The sequence below is a fragment of the Primulina tabacum genome, chromosome 10 (assembly GCF_025594145.1).
Source record: "Primulina tabacum isolate GXHZ01 chromosome 10, ASM2559414v2, whole genome shotgun sequence".
Lineage (NCBI taxonomy): Eukaryota > Viridiplantae > Streptophyta > Magnoliopsida > Lamiales > Gesneriaceae > Primulina > Primulina tabacum.
This window is the reverse complement of record NC_134559.1, coordinates 1,475,526-1,487,700: the sequence shown is the minus strand read 5'-3', so window position 1 is coordinate 1,487,700 and position 12,175 is coordinate 1,475,526. Positions and strand designations below refer to the sequence as shown.

The window sequence follows — 12,175 nt, the reverse complement described above, 5'->3', positions numbered from 1 at the left end:
GTGTAAATTTATTTTTTCAATTATATTTAGTTTTATTTTGTTTTTAAATATCCATTTATTTTATGAAATAAAAAATAATATTTCAACGTCACCTTTCAACATCATTTAATCCTTACAAAATTATCAGATGAAGTTATCGTTTACATTGAGATCAACATTAAATGAAGTTATCAAGATCATCTCACGCGACATCCTTGCACCATTACAATCTTAGTCTATGTTGTCAAGTAAAATGTGAGTCCAACTAGCGATAGGTAAGTGTATTTTTGGAAATTAATGTATAATTATTATTTTTTCAAAAAAAAGTATTGTTGAATTAGCTACCATTTCGTTGATCAAAACTAAGTTTCATCTGTCACTGCTCATTTGGCCTAGTGATGCTCGTTTCAAAATTTCCAAAAACACGAGAATCAAACCAAACTCATTGAAATATTATTTCCCTCTTTGGTTTATGTGTTTATTTAGTAGCTCGTTCCCACACTAAAATCATAAACTAATGATATTTGTTATCGCTTGCTTGATCGCACTTTGTTGGCACAAAACCTACAGTCTCCTTAACAAGATCATGCACCACCAACAAATCTTGCTGCTGAAAGTTCCCAAAAATCGATATACCATTCGAACTCCCCATAGCCAGACACGCCACTCCGCTCGTATCCGCCACGAAGTAGTTCTTCTCCGGCAACTCCAAGTCCACCCCCTCAAAATGGAACACCATTCTCGGCACCTCAATATCAATACTAGAAGTACCATTTGACGTCGGTAGGATGAAACAAAGATCAAACACTTTTCCATAAGGAGATTTGTCTACGGGTAATTTCATTTGCGAAACGAACGCATTCTTAACAAGATAGTATGCATTTCTCGGGAGATAGGTAATGGTTGTGCCTGTATCAATGATCATGCCACCAGTTCCATCTTCTTGGATTTGGAAATTCGATTTCTCAATGTTCAATCGCGTGTGCCCGACTGTTATTCCTTGTAAGGAAAGATAGTAAAACGTAGGTGAAGATGGATTTTTTATCAAAGGGGTTGCTTTGTTTAATGGTTCCATTGTAAGTTCTTTACCCAAGGACCCTATTTGAAGCATGCCGGGTTTGTTTGAATCGAATGATGCTAAACAATAGGAAAATTTTGTTACGTTGAGTTGGGAAATAAGGGAGAGATCTCCGCGGCCCAGCCCCACCAGCCCCGCCCCTTGGTCAAATCCACTCCCGTCGTTAACGAAACCACAGCCGAATCCAATTTTTGGGACTGAAACATTGTCGAATGTGAACGTTTCGACCCCCATAACACCTTTGGTACTCGAATAATCACCATACAAATATGTATACTGGCAGCTTTGTCCATCATCGCAAGAAGACGAGGGCAGTGCGCTGCAAAGCTCGCTGGAACAAGGCAAGTAAGTGAACGAAGAAGATTTTTCGGAATCGAAAATCTGGGTTGTTTGAGGGAAACATCGTTTGCAGGGCAGGCATTGGGTCCAGACCAGATCACTTCCCGTGTCGAGTATAGCTGAAAAAGATACTGGTGGAGTTCCAATAGAGAGTTCCATTAAAAACTCGCCCTCTCCTGCATGAATAGGGGACTCGAAGTCATTAGCATGGTGATCTGACGCAGACACGACCATAGCTTGAAGCTGTTCAATCCTCTGTTTTTCCCGACCCATTGCACGTCGTAAGAGCTCGAACTTGGTGAAGGTTTTCCCGGAATCGACTCGTCTTAAGGGTACTCGAAACCCAGTATCGATCGCATGGGGGTGATGAAGTGATGCGTGTCTAGACGTGGAAAGGGTCGGGGAAACAAGAAGTGTTGCAGCAAGAATTAGTAGATTTAATGAGACTGAGGAGATGCCAGAATATCGAAGAGAAGACATATTTTCTTGGAAGTAATCTTGTTGTACAAAGTTGGTATGGAGTTGAAGTATATATAACCATCAGGGGTGGGGAGAATGGCATGAATTATAATGGCTAATTCTATTATTCGATTGCCCAAATATCTTGCCGGTGATTGATGTCTGTGACAATATAATAAAACCAAATTAAAAACCACCAAAAACTACCCATATTTGATTTGAAAATTCGCCAGTCTCTGCACTATCTTAACCAATTCATTGCATGCCATATTATTAATTCAACAAAAATCATAAAAAAAAAATTTGGTGATTTTTCATTTTAATAAAAAAAATAGACTGCATTATATACACGCATCACAGGTTTATATTATGTATTTGGTAATAATTTAGCGATTTAAGCTGCGCACGCCGGCGTACACGTTTGGTTCAAGTGTGATTAGCGTGAGGAAGAAAGCGTAATTATCGTGAACCTCATAGATAATACAAGTGTATGAGATTGGACATCGAGTAGCTAGAAAGGAATCGCGTTACCATTGGGAGTTTTTTATTTATTTATTTAAGTTAAACTATGTATTACAAATGATCCAACGACCCTACAGCATCGCCTAGTGCAGATCCAAATGCCTCTCTTTATGGGTTCCAGAGAAATATAAAATGTTTTGGAATGGCACCAAGTTTCCTTCACACAAATATTATAATATTGATCACTATGTATTACAAATATTAAGTAATACTTGGCGCACCCCTCCTAAATAAGTACGTGCCAGGAACCTCCTTTTTCTTGAACCTTAAACCAATCCTTTGCAATGAGTCTCAAAGCACTAACTTCTAACCTTGTCCCGAAAAAACTGCTAAAACTAAAAACTTGCTTAGTCTTGCACTCGAAATAACACAATAGTCCATGATAATGTACGCATCCCAGAAAACAGAAACATGGCTTGTGAAAAAACAATGTTTAAGGAGTACATCTGTAAAGTCTGCCCTGCTTGTTTTACAACCTGTTTGAACGACCAACGCCAGTTTATAGACCGATCAGTTTTGCTCGAGACTTGCTCTTACCCAATAATGTAGTCTGGTTCAAATGTTCTTCCTCCTCTTCAATCTTCCTCCTTCGAGCAGCCTCTTCCTTTTGTCTTTGAATCAATTCCAACTCCCTCAGTCTTTCTTCCTCTTTGCGCTGCAGTTCCAGGGCATCCCTCGTTTGAGCCTCTTCTACTCTTCTGCGATTCTCTTCCAGCATCTTATCAAGCTCTTCCCTCTCCTTCCGAGCTTGTTCCTGTTGGCATAAAAACACCACGTCAATGAAAAATCGGGAATCGGACTAATTTTTGTGGATCACACTTCGTGTAGAATAAATCATGATTGAATTATGATACTAGCATAAATGTAGTGCAGTGAACACTCACGACGAACATACACTTTGATGCATTGACGTAGAAGATTAAAATGACACCAAAATGGGAATTGTAAATTAAAATCTTCAAATTTTAACAAAGTAGAGGTCAAGGTAAAATTGCCAGACACTGGAGCCATTGCAAAAATTAGTGATTAGTTTACCAGAATGTCAATCAGGTGGTATGAATTATATTACAATTTAAGCATTATTCAGTTGGCAACAATATAGTAGAATCTAAGTATATAATGGGTGGAACTGCATCCTCTACAAAGCCATAACTTCAGTACAGGCTAATGCCCACCATAAAAAAGCTTCCAAAGAACAAACCTTATGCAATATTGTACATACCACGTTAAATGAATCATAATATATGTTGTTTGTTAAAAATGATTTTTTTTAAAAAAAGTTATGCATAAGCTGGGCTCAAGGAGCTTACTTCTTTCTGCCTTGACTCAGCAAGAGCTGCTTCCTTTTCTCTTTCAAGTTGAGCTTTAGCATCATCAAAGAGCTTTTTTCGACCTTCTTCAATTCGTCTTTCAATTTCTAACCTGACCTCTTCAGAACCCAATTTCTCCTCGACCCTTTTACGAATTTCTTCCTCCACTCTCATCGCAGTTTCTTCTTCTAATTGTTTAAGCTCTGCCTCATGCTGCATTCTGCATGCACTGATAAACTTAACTCACAAATGTCACGATATAACATGAAAAACTTTGGCCAACAACCAAATTTCTCACACTCAAGAACATATAAAATAGAATGACAGTGTTACTTGTAATAAACTACAGTCATCTAACAGGCTGCATCTTACACAGAAGCTCCTAAATTTATCTTTACAGAAATAAATTTATCAGAACAAAGACAAACGAACACCTCACCGCTCTACTCCAACTTATAAATAATGAAAAGTCATTGAACGTTGACCTTGAACATGTTGCCTGTGCAAGCAGATAACAAAAAAAATCCCTCACGAAAAGACCCAAAGAGAAACTGTTTTTTACCGTATCCTTTCTTCTTCCTCCTTTTTCAATTTGAAATTGACAGCCTTTCTCTCAGCTGATGTTAAACTTGCACTACGAGATCTTGTCGAAGGGGACAAAGATGAACTTCGACTTCTGCGTCTCCGGTGGCGCTTTGGTGTTGGTGACCGGCTCTTCCTATGCCTCGAAGCAGGGGAGCGGCTTTTTCGCCTGCCACAATCATAATTATTATTGTAGAAACAGGTATTTTGTCCCTACACCTACTTAGTCACGTTAAATATGATAAAATCAACAAAAGAATGAGATGAATTCTTTCGCAATTGTCATAACACCGAACTTCATAAAGTAGCTAACTTCGTTCAGAAGTAATTTCATTCACAATTTTAATTGTAAAAAATCATTCTTTCTCAAACCAAAGCATTTCCACCTTCGTTAAAATAACACCAGCAATTAGCATAGTCATCATATTAGGAAATGATAACTCGACAACATTTCAACACCACAGAGCCACTGAAATGTAATTGCAGTGAGAAACAGAGTACTATTCAAGGCATTGAAGAATCGGGAAATTCGGGTAAAACAAAAGGTAAGTAGCAAACGCCGACCTACTGCGAGGAGATCGGGTACGATCACGGCGGGTGCTGCGCTGGTTGGAGTAGCGGTGGCCGACGGGTGAACGAGAATATCGACGCCGCGAATACGACGGTGACCGAGATACATCACGCGGCATCACTCCACTTTGTCGGCCTACGAACTATCCCAAAAACGAGGAAACAAAAAGCCAAACAAATATTGTTCTTCGTGGAGAGTCGCGCATCATAACAGCCTTGGATACAAAGATTTTAGTTTTAGCCAAAGATGTAATTTTAATTTATTTAAAAATATTCTTTAGATATTCGCATTAAATTTATTTTTTGAATTGTTTCGATCTTGAACTCGATACCTAGTCATCTTAAACATTATGTATTAGCCGAAGCAATATTAATGAATCAAATATTGTTCGTGATATTTTGTGAGATTATCCATAAGACTGTCATATTTATAATAAAAAAATAATATATTTTTTCACAAATTGATCGAAAATACACTTTTGTTTAAAATATTTATTTGAATCTATTATCAATTAATTTTTATGAATTAAGTTACATCACCTAAAGTAATTAAATCACACAACACTTACTTAAAAAAATCACATAGATACATATTGGTAAAGATTAAAATCTACTCATTAAATAGGATATTTGATTTATTACAGAAAAGCTATCTTCGTTTGATGTCTAAAGACGTGGGATAATTCAATTTCAAAGTCTTCCAATGCTTATAAAATTCAAGCCACAATTGTTATAGAAAGCTCATGTCCTCCAACAATATATTCATAAAACAGAAGTGTAATCACATCTAAATATTTTACATATTATACACTAATACATAATGACCAGCATACCAATCCATTTACAAGCAACATATGTGTATACAAGAGCTAGCTGTAAATTCCTGGAGCTTTAGCCTTCAAGAATACAGTCTTATACGGGCAGTTATGGGCTGGCGGCACAAAGGGCAGGAAGATATGGAAGCACCGCAGTCCTTGCATGTCTGAAATATTCCACATAATCCCGATTAATATATCACACATATAGCACAAAGAAGTCTCTGAGCTGTATCGAATATGGTGTTCGTTTTACGAGTTTCTTTTGTACATACTCGGTCCTTCATATGAGATCTCAGACTCAAACCCCTTCATTACACGATCTAGGACTGCTCTGATAAATGGAAGTAGAGGTTGCTAGACGGTATTCAGCCTAGGAAGTCTGGTCCAACTAAATTGTTTCACATAAATTGTAGGTTTTTCCGAAACACCTTACTTTCTGCAGTTATGAAAGTGGCATATAAAATCATTGTCGACAAGTTTAAAAGATTTTTTCTGTCTCTATATGATGTAATCCATTTAATTTGATCTTAAAGGCGTAGAACTCAAATATGAAGTGTTGATTTTAGTGATGACAACAAACATGCAAGTTTAAAGTCCCCATGAAAAACTATGGAAGAATCAGGCTTCACGTTAGTGGTAGACATTTAATTCAAGTATAATCAGCAATCGATTCTCACCATATGGCCGCACCCAAAAGCCATGTTCCTTGAATTTGTCAAGCAGATTGGGCAGACCTTGGCATGGAAATTAACAAACAATATTTTTAAAAAAAATAGAAAAAACAGAACAACCTTCCTCCCTCACCCCAAAAAGGGCACAGAACAAATGTCAGTGGCTATAGTTGAAGGGAAATAGCTTACTTGCTCATCTACTGATCTCGATTGAACAGCTTCTAAGCTCGACGAATGCGAAGATGACTTAATAGCATTATCATGATCTAATACTCTGCGTGGAGGAGGTAAGGGTAGTCTCCCAGGACCTGCAATTTTTTTGCTTCACAAAGAAAATTTTAAAAACAATCACAATTTTTTAATCATGAAAAATAATTCTGAAAAAGGGAACATGTGGCACAACTCAAACCACCATGAGTCAATGACCAAGGTTCTTGAAGGTGGCAATGAGTATGCCAAATGATTTGCTTTCTCATTTGCTTAGATTACTACTTGATTTGCACAAGGTTACCAAGAAAGAAATGAGAAACTACAATATGGTAGGTTTAATCCAAGAAACAGAAGGTATGAAAGTCTTAACTCCTAAACGATTTCAAGGGGATGCCTTATGTTTATCACACAATTTTGTTAGAAATAGAATTTCTCAATAGCGTCTTACTCCTTGGTGTGAAGGGTCATTGATATTCGATATTGTGATGGAATTTCCATGAGAGCAGCAAGTGCGAAAGCTGTTTCCTTTTTCTCTATATTTGAGTGCCCAGACATAATATTTGTGAAGTTCACAAACTGCATCACAATTTGAGTGAAAATTAGATACAAACAGAAGTTTTCACAATTATTTCAAGTTTCTCTTTAGATTTGGTACCAAAATATCAATCAAACTATCACATAATTGATAAATAGTGTGAACAACATAATATGTAAGACCACCTCACAGATTGCACATCATTGGTAATTGAAAATCACCATTTTCTAGCATTTCTTGGTACCTGGAAATTAGTCAAATGCTCGTTGAGGAATGTAATCATCAAATTCTTTCATCGCATACCAAGGACCATCCCCCACACCAACAAGAATGATCGAAAGAGGATATTCACTGTAATTGAAAGGCCATGGCGTACATGAGTGAGGAACACTGTATGAATTAAATGTGTTCAAGTGCGATCAGCCTACAATTATCATTCATAAAGTCATTTACCTTGCAGTGACTATAGAGTTGATAGTTGCCTGTTCCTGAGGACTAAACCTTCCAGATGGTGTATCACTACTCCGAGTAACCTAAGTTCATACCAAACCTCTAAGTTACTCCTTGAATACAGAAATTTTACCAGAGAATTTGAACGAAGATAACTAAACTTCCTGCAGTTATGCGAACATTACACTTGCACCCCTCCAGAATGGTAACCAGAGTAAGTGCTAAATTTGCCTACCACAAAGGATGCCATTTCAACTATCCAAAACTTCCATGGCAGGGGGCAGAGTTTTTGTACCCAAAGATATATGAAATGGTTTTTCTAAGTGCATCATAAAGTTCAGAATCAACAGCATAAAAAAAAAAGTGAACCTGTCCGTCAGCAATGATAACAAGTACGTGATACTGAAAATTGCTCTTCTCCACGATATCAATTGCAGCATCAATTACTGGAGCAAATGAGGTTGGACCTACATCAGGTAACCAAAGAAGACGAGATGCATAGATCAAAATCAATTCATTTTACCCTCTTGTACCAAGAAAAGGTTGGAAAATTCAACAAGGTTGATTTATCTCTCTAAACTTGTACGAGTCCTTTGAGCTAGATTCAACCAACTCTAAAATTGATTAAGAAAAAAAAATGTGAAATCACAAGTACAAACTCGTAATAATAGCCAAATACAAGTTAACAAACGTCAATTCCACACTATGTTCCATGCCATTGATCATCCAGAAGGCAACATTATCTGATTTCAGACAAGAAAAATACACACCACTGGTGGGATTAAACACAACTATCAAGGAAAAATTATGATCATTACCAGATAAGTTTAAAAAAGGAAGAATTTCTTTATATCGTGCAAGTGCTTCTTCAAATCCATTACATGGTCGATGATCTGGATAAAAGCTGAAGACATATTGATCATGGGTTGTTGCTGCATTTTTTTTTAAAAAAAGAGTAAGCGTCTGACAGATCTCATAAATTTTATTACAGTTAAGAAATTAACACTGACCATCACCAAATCCAAAACAAGGTATCAAATTGTCATCATCGAAGGGAGATAAAGTCCGCCCAATGATTGAAATGGCTTGTTCATACGGATTGGGTGTGCTACCAATTGCATGGAGGCTTCTCCTGTTGAAAGAATGCTTTCCTACAACCTTCTCAAGTTAGATGGTTCTCACAAGTAATCAGATCCCACCACACACAAAAACAAACAAGAAAAAAAGAACTTGTTTGTAACTGAATCAACCTGTCCACTCATTGCTCTTCGTAAAGTCGATACCAAGAATTAAATTTGATGATTCCAAGCCAGCTTCTCTTAATGCATTGATAACCTGGAAACAGATTAGCACATCTTAGTTACACCCAAAATGTGGTCATGTTTTCTTGATCCATGAACAGGCAAAAAATGGGGAATAACAGTCATGAAAAAGTAGTTGTAAACTTCAAAGCAATAAAAACAGAGTGCGTGTGTGTTTTGATTTCCGTATTTCATATAATGCAAAATCTTACACAATATGATCGCTATAATGCTGTTTTTTCATAAGAACAAAAACTAAACATACATTTATTTTTCCAATACATTTTCAAAAAAACTCATTTTCTCAAAACATATAAAAGATTCTTACCGTTGTTATTACTATAGCTAAGATAAAATTTAATATAATGACAACTGAAGCAACTGAGTACCTCTTCCAATGAGTCGTAAGTATCCGCTATATATGCAGTGTGCCGTTTCTTGCTATGATTATCATTTACTGAAGCTCCTGTATAAGCTTGAGGATGATGCTGATGAGTAGTCTGTGTTGAGCTTCTAGGATGTTCTGGAGATGGAGGTCGATTATGGGTACTAACTATGTATCCTACATTTGAATTTGGTTGATCCGGATGATTTTCATAGGGCTCATCAGGTGATGATTCACTGTTGCCCATTTTAGATGCAGTTGTTTCCAACTTGATAGCAGAATAGGTCTGCATAGACAATTTTAAAGGACTGTCTGAGATATGCGATTTACACTTAGAGATGTCTCAACACAAAATGAGAAATATTTGCACAATAGTAGTTTATAGTTACCCAAACCTATTTCTCCTAGCGTTGCCAGCATAATTATTCCATCAATTCACCTATTCATCAATTCCCCAAAATATTATACTATTTTATAAAATTTAATAAAGAAATATACTATATTTTAAAATATAAAAAGTCTCACCCAATTGCATCCACACAAATATCAATTCAAACATAATACTATTTAATAAAATTCGCTAAACAAATTTTACATGATTTACACTTTTTTTAATCTCCCGAAGCCATTTCTCAACATTTTCCCAAATCAATAAAAAAAATAATAATAAGACATCGCAATGATCTTCAGAGAAACAAAATATTGCACCTTGACAAGATGCGCATTAAAAAAAATCATCTATTTCTACAAAAAACAAAGTTTATCCCAACTTACAAAACATTAACGAAAATATTTCCATAGTTAATTGATATGTTATCTTGACTTGAAAGTGAGAAGTTTGGGTACACTAACTTTCATACCCTCAAAGTTGGAGCTGAGTAAGCAAAAGGGAAATTCAGAAGTAATTTGTTATTCTAGAAAGCAGATAATTCTTTAGGGGCATACAAAAAGAAGGATGGTAAGTTCAATACAAAAAAATAGAGGGAGTAACTCAAATAATTGGATTGAACAAACCATTTTTGAGGACTTCAAAAGGCCCATATATAATTCTTTTGACTCAAAGAAGAGTAACAGTTTCCAAGCAAGGTGATTCTATAATATTTCCAGAAAGAAAGAATCCAAGGACATTGTTTAACATATATACCAAAAACTGGTCAAGCGAAACTCCATTAGTGAATCTGATGAATGCCAAAGTATATAGGTAGTTTTTCACCTTCAATTTCCAAGAAAACAAACAAATCTAGGGGGCCGGGGAACTCTACTTAAATGAGAAAGTAAAGAGAATAAGGTTGAGGAAAATATGCCACATTGGTTTCACGTGAAACAAGTTAAAATCAAGTCTCAACTCTAAGCCACCATAAACCTCCTAACTTATATATTTGCACATTGTTGCCCAATTTTGGGAAAACATCACGTTCCACAGGCATCAAAAGTTATATTTTTTGTCTGCCTCCCACGTACTAGCTGATGCGAGCTCTTGCTCTTTCTTGTTTTTATCAACGTTTCCATTGGTTTCAAACTTACATGTGTATGAGCATAAAAGGCCATCCCCAGTAGCAAGCCATCCCTTATAATTTCCGGATCCTTGGACACGAGAAATGAATATAGCTTGAAATGCAGATATTTTGATATCTGAATGTGCACATAATTTCCTCAACCAACGGTTCAAACTTGCTTAAATTATAATGACACTTGCGATATGAGATGGATCATACATTCAATCCACGCTCATAATGCTACAGCCTCATTACAGCAAGACAGATGACACAATTTCCCCCACAATCCATATAATTAGACTCTATGTACCAACAGAATGTGGGAGTGCGCTCCATAAAAGTCGATATTTCGCCACATTTCAGTCTAATACCAGGTATCTGTTAAATCCACACAGATTATGTAATCCGAATCAATTGATCGGTGATCGTGAGGAATAAGAAATAAGCAAAATGGAGAGAAACTGCTCTTACTAAGAACGAGAAGAAAATATTCTGTCAAAAAAGGTAAAGTGGTTTCTACAGCATGAGTATACAAGAATTGGTCAACTCAATAGCCAATCATATACCAACACATGTTATATACAGTGGTGTGTAACAGTATCACACTCCCAAACAGACAATAAGCCCTCAAATCCAACGGAATGCGTCATAAAATCTAAAGAATAAACAGAGCAAGATACCTGATGGAACCAATTCTGCAAAGAATCTTACTATATCACAAACTTCTAAACGTTAGACCACCTATCATTGAAGATCTGGTAAGTCCCATGAATTGTCCAACTTTGACTGCAATTACTCCATAAATTCTAAGCAATTGCAAATTACTTATTTTTACACAAACCCATCCACGAAAATTTCCAAACAATTCAAGAAAAACACCCACAACTAAAATCAAGGTAAAAACATTCACAACTACAGCGCATATTCGGGATATATATAAACACTAAACATTTAATACACACCTACAGCTTAATAGGTTCAGCAGAAAGATGGATAACTCAATAGCTTCTAGATATAGAAGATATAGAAAAAAGTAGTGATTCAGCAGAACTCGAGTGGAATTTCAGGATATACTTTCACCTTTTTCTGGCAGGGAAAGATGCAACACTCTAAGAACGTGCCCGATTCTTTTTTCCCATCAAAGAATCCATTTTTCCAGATAGTTTTAAAGATTTTCAACTACTGTAAATCCGTGTCAACGTACTAGTTTTAGACTTTAGTTAGACATGCCCCACATGTGCATTGAATTTAAGGTAACAGATTGAAAGTAGAAAATAAAAAATAAATGATGTTTTATTTATTAGATGGGTGTTTATATTTCGAATTTTATTGAATTCGTTTTGAAAGAAAATTGATGTTTTATTTATTAGATTATTATTTATTTATATTTTTACTGTTTTTATAAGATTTTTAAAATTTCATAATCCTAAAAAAATCATATTATTATATTTAATTTTATAGATATCATAA

General features: G+C 35.9%; 2 protein-coding genes and 1 pseudogene across 2 annotated transcripts; all 3 read right to left on the bottom strand.

Annotated features, from left to right (window-relative positions):
- Window positions 1–410: 410 nt before the first annotated feature.
- On the bottom strand, window positions 411–1,914 carry LOC142504747 (aspartic proteinase nepenthesin-1-like). Its single transcript, XM_075617532.1, has one exon. It carries the CDS (start codon window positions 1,874–1,876, stop codon window positions 494–496), a length of 1,383 nt encoding a protein of 460 aa, XP_075473647.1. The 5' UTR covers window positions 1,877–1,914; the 3' UTR covers window positions 411–493.
- Window positions 1,915–2,707: 793 nt separating this feature from the next.
- Window positions 2,708–5,031, bottom strand: LOC142505829 (uncharacterized). The gene is made up of 4 exons (XM_075618945.1): window positions 4,834–5,031; window positions 4,250–4,438; window positions 3,688–3,907; window positions 2,708–3,131 (listed from the first exon to the last, which is right to left on the bottom strand). Exons 1-4 carry the CDS (start codon window positions 4,956–4,958, stop codon window positions 2,877–2,879), a joined length of 789 nt encoding a protein of 262 aa, XP_075475060.1. The 5' UTR covers window positions 4,959–5,031; the 3' UTR covers window positions 2,708–2,876.
- Window positions 5,032–5,522: 491 nt separating this feature from the next.
- Window positions 5,523–11,916, bottom strand: LOC142505164 (E3 ubiquitin-protein ligase RGLG3-like; annotated as a pseudogene).
- Window positions 11,917–12,175: the final 259 nt, after the last annotated feature.

Excerpts from the sequence above, each read along its gene's own strand:
- LOC142504747 (XM_075617532.1), bottom strand. The coding sequence starts at position 1,876 with ATGTCTTCTCTTCGATATTCTGGCATCTCCTCAGTCTCATTAAATCTA.
- LOC142505829 (XM_075618945.1), bottom strand. The coding sequence starts at position 4,958 with ATGCCGCGTGATGTATCTCGGTCACCGTCGTATTCGCGGCGTCGATAT. Across the intron at positions 3,908-4,249 it reads GAGGAAGAAGAAAGGATACG|AATGCAGCATGAGGCAGAGC; the intron begins GTAAAAAACAGT and ends CAGTGCATGCAG. Across the intron at positions 3,132-3,687 it reads CTGAGTCAAGGCAGAAAGAA|GAACAAGCTCGGAAGGAGAG; the intron begins GTAAGCTCCTTG and ends TTATGCCAACAG.